The sequence below is a fragment of the Lycorma delicatula genome, chromosome 1 (assembly GCF_047948215.1).
Source record: "Lycorma delicatula isolate Av1 chromosome 1, ASM4794821v1, whole genome shotgun sequence".
NCBI classification, from domain to species: Eukaryota; Metazoa; Arthropoda; class Insecta; order Hemiptera; family Fulgoridae; genus Lycorma; species Lycorma delicatula.
Genome location: NC_134455.1, coordinates 108,446,376 through 108,454,689, shown reverse-complemented (window position 1 = coordinate 108,454,689; position 8,314 = coordinate 108,446,376). Strand labels below are relative to the sequence as shown.

General features: G+C 29.1%; 1 protein-coding gene across 2 annotated transcripts; it reads right to left on the bottom strand.

Moving 5' to 3' along the window:
• Positions 1-230: 230 nt before the first annotated feature.
• LOC142321003 (uncharacterized) lies at positions 231-8,314 on the bottom strand. Of its 2 annotated transcripts, none has more exons than XM_075359006.1 (4): positions 8,217-8,314; positions 5,758-5,904; positions 5,263-5,397; positions 231-1,451 (listed from the first exon to the last, which is right to left on the bottom strand). In XM_075359006.1, exons 2-4 carry the CDS (start codon positions 5,899-5,901, stop codon positions 621-623), a joined length of 1,110 nt encoding a protein of 369 aa, XP_075215121.1. In that variant the 5' UTR covers positions 5,902-5,904; positions 8,217-8,314; the 3' UTR covers positions 231-620. The 2 variants fall into 2 exon arrangements, with proteins under 2 accessions (XP_075215121.1, XP_075215114.1); XM_075358999.1 differs by having other exon boundaries at positions 237-1,451; positions 8,167-8,314.

The window sequence follows — 8,314 nt, the reverse complement described above, 5'->3', positions numbered from 1 at the left end:
TAAAAAGAGAATTACCTTTAAGAAAAAAATTAATTAAAATCACATCAATCAAATCAGACTACACATTTCAAATAATGACTAGCACTCCCATAATTGAATGGTGACTAGTTACCTATCACATCCATGTGTTGTCTGTTGGTTGGAAAGGGTTGATTTTAATTAAGGTTGTTACATTAACTCTTTCCAACCAAATGCAACACATACAGTTCACTGTACTTTAATGAAGTTATATAAATCATTAATTGTTTTATAGTTTATCAATAAAAAAAATATTACACTAGATAATGTTGTAATGTTTAATCATTTATTTCAAAAAATAACAATCAATTTTTTTTTTCAATGTAATATGAATGCTAGTTCAAAATTATTTTATGACAAGGTTACATCAGAGTATACTTAAAAATATAACAATTTGAATCATAGAAATTTAACCAATCACTTAAAAAATTTCAGAAATTATAATTATGTTGTGTAGAAAATATTCAGTGGAAGATTCAGAATGGGAAAACTGCTTATGGAAGAAAAAATCAATTAAAAAATTATATTTTTAAAGAATGGTCCTTTTGTTTGAATAACAATAGATTAACTTAAATGAAGAAAAAATTGCTTTTAAACAAAAATTACACAATATTTGTATGAATTAAAATATGTCTCTTTAAAGTAGAACTGTCTCTAAAAGATTTTTGACAAAAATTACAAATGAATTTTTTCTCACCGGTATGAATGATGAGATGTCTCTTTAAATGGGCAATTTGGCTAAAAGATTTTTGACAAAAATTACAAGTGAACCTTTTCTCACCAGTATGAATCATAAGGTGTTTTTTTAAAGCAGAACTGTCTATAAAAGACTTTACACAAACATTACAAATGAATTTTTTTTCACCAGTATGAATGGAAACATGTCTCTTAAAGTTAGAATTATCAGTAAATGACTTCTGACAAAAATTGCATATGAATCTTTTCTCACTTGAGTGAATTGAAATATGTTTCTTCAAATTAGAACTATGACTAAATGACTTTTGACAAAAGTTGCATGTGAATATTTTTTTACTAGAATGAATGAAAAGGTGCCTTTTCAAAGTAGAACTGAGAGAAAAGGACTTATGACAAAAATCACATGTAAATTTCTTCTCACCGGTATGAATGGTAAAGTGCTGCTTCAAAGTAGAACTATGAGTAAAAGACTTTTGACAAACATTACATGTGAATCTCTTTTCACCAGTATGTATGGAAAGATGTTCCTTTAAATTGCCACTCAAACTAAAAGACTTTTGACAAAAATTACATATGAATTTTTTCTCTCCAACATGAATAGATCCATTCTTTAAACAACTATGTTTATTGTATTCTCCAATATTTAAAAATGAATTTAAACAAACATCACAATGTTTTCTTTTTTTAGCCTGTTTCCTTGACAATTTTGAAACTCTTTCAACTGCTTCACCAAGATCCTGCAAACATAAATTAATAAAATATTTATATACATTATTTCATCATTTACATTTTATTTTTTCTGTAAAGTAAGAGTACAAGCGGCTAATAATTAACAATGTTTTAATGAAAATGGATTAATGTAAATAATTTATTTCTATACTTATATGTTTATTAAATACATAATTTAGTATACATTATTAAAACTATTCATAGGAAGGTATATTTTCTTATTTTTTGTTTTGGCGAACTTCAGACTCCATTAACACTTTTCTTAAAGTCCTTTCCTGAATTCTGTAACAACTAAGTTTGAATTTCTATTCCAGTTTTCTTTTTAAGTCTTCATTAACTTAATTGCAACATACACTTTTGTTTTTTTACTTATAAATAAAAACAAAGGATTTTTTTAAGAATTTGATTATCACTTATCCTTAAAATGTGACTTATGAAAAATAATCTCCTCTCATGTATTAGTTCTTTACATTTCTGATATAACTGTTTGTGGGAGGCACAATTCACATATATTAAAGGTATATAGTCTTTTATAGGACCAAATATTTTCTTTAAAATCTTTTATCTTTCTTTAAAAAAAGGCCTGTGTTGATTATTCTCAAACATTCTAGAGAGTAGAACACTTTTGGTCAAACCACTTTGTTCAAATGAATGAATTCTGCATTCATAGAAAAAGATTTTTTATTGTACATGTTTGGTGTTAAATGATATACTAATTCCAGTCTGTTCGCTCAACTTCTTAGGGACATTTTTTGTTCCATTGTATAGTTTCTCTGAGAAGTTTTAAACTATCTTACTTATTCTATTTTTCCATACCTGGTTTTTAAAAATGTTTGACTAATCTTGATATTTAAAGGCTTGTTCTTTTTATTTACTATGTTATTTACAAATATGTTTATTTGTTCTGTGCCTACTTTGGAACTTCTTCTAACTTGTAAATTTATTTCTATGTTCAATTTCTTTTTATATTTTGAAGTTCAATAAGTTTTCAGAATTAAAAAAAAATGACTTGGGTTATATACTGTTTATAAAATAAATTTTGTAATAGAAAATAAAATCTTTATTTAATTCAATCAAAGATTTTTTTAGCATTTTTCTTGGAAACTGATATAAAAATAATTTATACATTATTTTAATCACAAAAATGTTTATAACTTAAAGACAAGCATTTAAATTGACTAATATCAAAACTATATAAATTCATATTTGGGTAGCCAAAAAATTACAAAACTGGGCTGTAAAACAAAATATAAAATGGATATTGAATGCTCAAATAATATATTTTTTCAATTGTTAATTACCTAACTTATAAAATAATATCTTCTAAACAAAAAAAAAAAAACTTTTTATCGACTACATTAAATGCCCAATTTAAAACTGACCAACTACAACGTACAATTATTTAATGTTGTTACAAAGTGCACTGCATTTTTCAATATACTCACTTGTTGGAATAAACAGAAAGAAGTATTATGTTAGGTATAAAAACCCTAAAACATGTCAATCATAAGGAATACAAATGAACAACAAAACTGAGATCATACACATTCCACGAAACTCCACATTTACGTACTCGTACTTTGACATAACCTACCATTACACTAAAATCTGTCATATATTACAATAAACCATTACTACAGTATTACAGTAAATACTACAGATCTACCACAGGCTTAATAGGCATGTAGGAAATTCAGAAATGTTTAATTTTTTTATCATCAGAGGAATTCAATTTCAGAGAAAGAAAATATTTACTTTTACTTTAAATAAATTGGCGGGAAAATCTTTCACATTGGTCAGTAATTTACTAAAATAGCAATGAGTTCTATTATTTGGTTTATTTGAGTTAACTACGAGGGTTATTTATTTTTCAAGGTCTGATCGGTCACGAAATTAAAACCACAGTGAAAATAAAAAATGTTTTACTTGTAACAAGTACTTACATAGTTACGCTATTACTCTATGTAGTTACCACTCCGATTTAGACATTTGTCATAGCATGGTACCAACTTTCCAACCCTAGTCATAGAATGGAGCCGCCTGTATTTTCAGCAATGTTTCTACGCTGGTCTGCAGCTCGATGTCTGTGCCAAAATGTTGTCCTCCTAGCCAGCGTTTAATGTGAGCAAAGAGGTGAAAATCGGATGGAGCCAAGTCCGGGCTGTGTGGTGGGTGATCAAACACTTCCCAACGAAAATGATGCAGTGTGCGGCCGAGCATTGTCATAGAGAAAGACAATGCCTGCTGACAACATTCCTCTCCCCTTATTCTGAATTACCCTTTGTAGACGTTGATGAGTCACGCAGAATCAGGCTGCAGTGAAGGTCGTGCGCCATGTTCCATGAATTCTACCAAGAGAACTCCATTCCGGTCCCAGAACACAGTAGCCATACACTTTCTGTTGGAGAAAGTTCGCTTGAACTTCTTTGGTTTACTGGGAGAATGAGAATGCATCCACTGTTTGGATTGTTCTTTTGTTTCTTCAGTTTTGAAATAGACCATGTCTCATCCCCTGTGACAATTTTGTTAAAAAAATCTTCTCCTTCATTGTGGTAGCGCTGGAAAAACGTTAGGGAGGCGTCCATTCTCATTGTTTTGTGATGGTCGACAACATCTTGGGAACCCATCTCACACACAGTTTGCAGAAGAAATTGAATTACCGCACGCACTTCACACTTGGCGGGAGATGGTATTGTTGTAGACGTTTGTTACAGAGATGGTATTGTTGTAGACGTTGTTTACGTGCTAGCTGCGTGTTCAGAATTAAACGAAGTGACACGAGGTGATTGAAGGCCATACTGGAGATGCTGCGCAACACATATGCGCAAAGGTTCATCTAATTTTTGCGTGGGTTTTTATTTCGTGACCGATTGGACCTTAAAAAAATAACCCTCGTATCATTATTTTTTCAGAATAAATTACTGTTGTTTTTAGCAGACTTTGATCATTCATGAACATATGGATAAGTTAATATTTTTAATTTTCATATTTATTGGCATCAATGATCAAAAGATGCTTTAAAGCATAACAAAATCAAACCATGCTGTACCAGTATGATTTGAATCTGTTGTGTAATCTTATTATAAATAAAACCATACTGTACCAGTATGGTTTGATTTTGTTACAAACAAAATCAATTCAAATTAAAAAATTTTAAAAAATTTCCTAGTTTCTCCCACAAATTACTTTCACATATTATTGTAAAAGTGTCAACCACTCATTCTACTGTCATAATAAAACGTGGACTAATGTATAAAATTTAAAAAAAACTGCAATACTCTAACATATCAATAAAACTATTAATTATTTTACTTTATTTGAAAAGGGGGGGGGGGTAGGTAAATATAAGTTTATCTAACATTTAATACAATTTTTATTAACTCATTTCCAAATTACCAACTAGAACAAACTGTATATGAATAAAATGAGAAACAGGAAAAAGCCTATTTTCAATAAAATTTGGCCATACAAGAAGTAAATTAGTCTTATTGATTCATACTAAATGACAGGATAAAGAAAAAAATTACCATTACATTGGAAAAGTATTTCATATACTTGTGGATTGTTCTCAGAAATGTTTCTTAAAGAGTTATAAAGGACTCCTTTAAAAAAGACATTCATTATTTAAAAATAATATTTATTCACAAAAAATAAGTAAAAGATCAACATTTTTAATTGCATAAGTGATGCAGTAAGTATATCTACAAATCTAAAGGTATTTTTGGTTTGAAAGACATTTAAATATCAGTAGTGCACCCATTTTTATTAAGGACTTAAAATATATTTTAAGTTAATAAACTATGAAAACATGTGTCTTACTACTTCATGTTCAACATCTGGCTGTTCTGATTTAACTGATGTAATTTTCATACTGGCAGCAGCCAATGAAATATTACTGCTCTCTACTTGGAGTGGATCTTCTTTTTCTGGTGAAGAGTGTGATTCATCAATGTACTGAAACATTAAACAACATTTTACATAGCTACATAACCATATCTTCTGTTTTCTCATGCATTATATTTTTTCACTATCAATATGACAAGTATTACTTCTGAAAACTAATTATGGACAAAAGAATAATGAAAAAAGTATACAGGGTTCTAAAATATACATTTAGATAGAAATAATAGCTTACATAATCTTTAAGTGAAGATGTTTAGGATTAAATATAAATATAATGAAGATAGTGCAACACCTAGAAAAATAGTTAGTTGGGTCATGTAATGAGGCATTGTCAAATGATTTGGGAAGGAAGAAAACATATAGGTTCAATTACAAGGATGAAAGATTAACTCCCAGTAATAAAAAACTTACATGCTCATTTGTAAGACCAGCTTCTACTTTGATAACTGGTACAAATAAAAATTTCATTTCTTCAATTTCATCCTTGTTTTCTAATTTAATATCACAACGTAACGGCTCTCCATCTACAAATGCATCACCAATTGGTGCATCCATTCCCTGTAATACATAATGAATTTAATCATTTAAATTAATATGTACTTTTAAGAAAAACCATATTTCAACTTTAAGAAACAAACATGACGAAGGAACACTCAATTCTGTACGTTACCAATCTTTTGGAATAAAAATTCATATCTTAACACATCTGCCACTCTACTGTAGATTGTAAGGATAGTTAATGCCCCTGATTTACTGAACTATTACAGATAGATAGCTTTTTTCTATATTTTTTATTCTTAATTTCAACTAACAGAAAGGTAAATTTGTTTTTAAACAGATTTATTGCTATCTATCTGACCATATTATATTCTCTAAGAAAGTATTTTTATGCAAGTAGTAAAACTTGGTAGAATGCATCACCAGTAACTGATACACATGAATGGTTTTTTTTTAATCTTATTATGTGCTCAACACATGCCTGTTGGTGTCTAACAGGCATTGCATATGCAATAGAAATATAGGTCTTGCTTGCATTTCTATTTTGAGAATAATGTTGTTATGCACAAAAAAGCTTGGTGACAAAAACTTTAAGTAAGCATGTATGATTAAGCAGGCTTTCAAGAATGAAGCTATCAGGTTACGCAAATTAAAGATTCGTACACAGTTTTCAAAATATCTGAACTTCAGTTGAGTAGCCAGTGTGCTGGTTGTATTAAAACCAGAATCCAAATTTCATTAAAAACATTCACATCTGATAATGTAAAAATGTTGGCTGATCGAAAAAAACCAGGACAACTGAGGACCAAAATGAAAGTGATGTTTGCAGTTTTAATCACACTGCTGTGAAGTTGTTCATTACAAATTCACACTAGAAGGCCAAAATTTCAATTACAGTATTTTGAGATTTTGGGTTAGAAACCAAACATGTGGAAATACGAGTAGTGATAGTTGCATCATAGTAGCAAACACACTCATTCATTCAGTCTAATCGAAGGTAGCTTGGTAAAGGAAAATTCCTGGGGTTTGCCAAGCTTCTTATATTTTCTAGTTATTCTGCAGGCAGGATAGATCAAGATGGTGCTTAAAGGGGTATTTATTTGACACCAAGATATATTGACAATGTGACAGCAAAGCTTGCAGTTGTGGTTATATTTGCCATTCAAAAAAGGACTGGCAAGAACCACTGGGGTTTTTAAGTGTGTGGAGTCATAAAGGAACTACTTACAAAAAAAAAAAACAGGATTGAAAGCCAGTAGGAAAGCTTTTTATTCAGTCTATGGTAGGATACAAGTGGCACAACCAATCTTGATGCTTGGTGCCATGGCATCAACAGCTACAATTCGAATCATTCTATCCTTTTAGCATAACATTTGCTTCATTACCTAATAGTGAAGAGACCTTCATAAGATGTAGTGTGGTGTTAGTATTAAATTGCAGAACATAATTTTATGACAGTTTAATCACCTCAAAGTATAGCTAATATTTGAACATTATTACATTTTTAAACTTAACTTGATTTCATTAATTATTTACATATATAAATATATTACGTCAAATTGAACTGGTTCACAGAAAAATTTTTAATATCCAACCATTTTCTGAAGAAAAAAACTGTGTAATTTACAAAATAATAATCATGCATAAATGCAACGGTATAATAATTATTAAATTTTAGAATATACCTATATATTTAACAGACTTATATTATAAACTGGCATCAAAACTCACACTGAATTTTCAGGATACAGTAACAGGCAGAAATATCATTTCCTGCTAATTTATTCAAAAACCTATCAGTAAATTACAGGAAGAATTTAGAATATGTGTAATGAAAAGTATAGATATTTATTGCAATGGATAATCAGTTTTTTGTTCTTTTTTAAGATTTTCCATAGTAATCATTTCAAGAAACCAATAACATCAACCACTTGAATATAACACCATTGGCATAACTAGCTCTTACAACATGAAATTAGATTAAACATACCTACAATACGCACATAAGACAAAACTTCAAAGCATCTATGTCCTCATTCTTTAAATTTGTAATATACTCTAGCAATATCATTAAATTTGCTTAACGACTAATAAACATAACGAATTGAAATAATGTAAAACAATATTTTTCTTACACAAATTTATTTAACTTTTGTAATAGTAGCTATTTCTTATAACTAAGGTTATATTTTATTTGATTAAAAGTTATAAAATTACGTTTATTATACAAGGAAAGTTAAAATATACAGTTTAGTTTTAGAACACAACAATAAAAACAGGCTACTATATAAAAAAAAGTTCCTGATCATAAGAAATACTTACAATTAACAATCAAATTACTAATCTGTACAAAAAAAAAGTTGAAAGCTTACAGAAAACAGTACGGTATAATACAGTGCCCAACAATCTATTTACTAAAAAAACATAATCGTAGAACTGAGTAATTCTAAACCCAACCTCAGTTCAGAGA

What these genes read in the sequence shown, in the direction of transcription:
- LOC142321003 (XM_075359006.1), bottom strand. Translation starts at nt 5,901, where the DNA reads ATGGATGCACCAATTGGTGATGCATTTGTAGATGGAGAGCCGTTACGT. An exon ending in CTGGTCTTACAAATGAGCAT is followed by an intron (nt 5,398 to 5,757) that starts GTAAGTTTTTTA and finishes TTAATGTTTCAG; the next exon opens with TACATTGATGAATCACACTC. An exon ending in CAGATGTTGAACATGAAGTA is followed by an intron (nt 1,452 to 5,262) that starts GTAAGACACATG and finishes TTATGTTTGCAG; the next exon opens with GATCTTGGTGAAGCAGTTGA.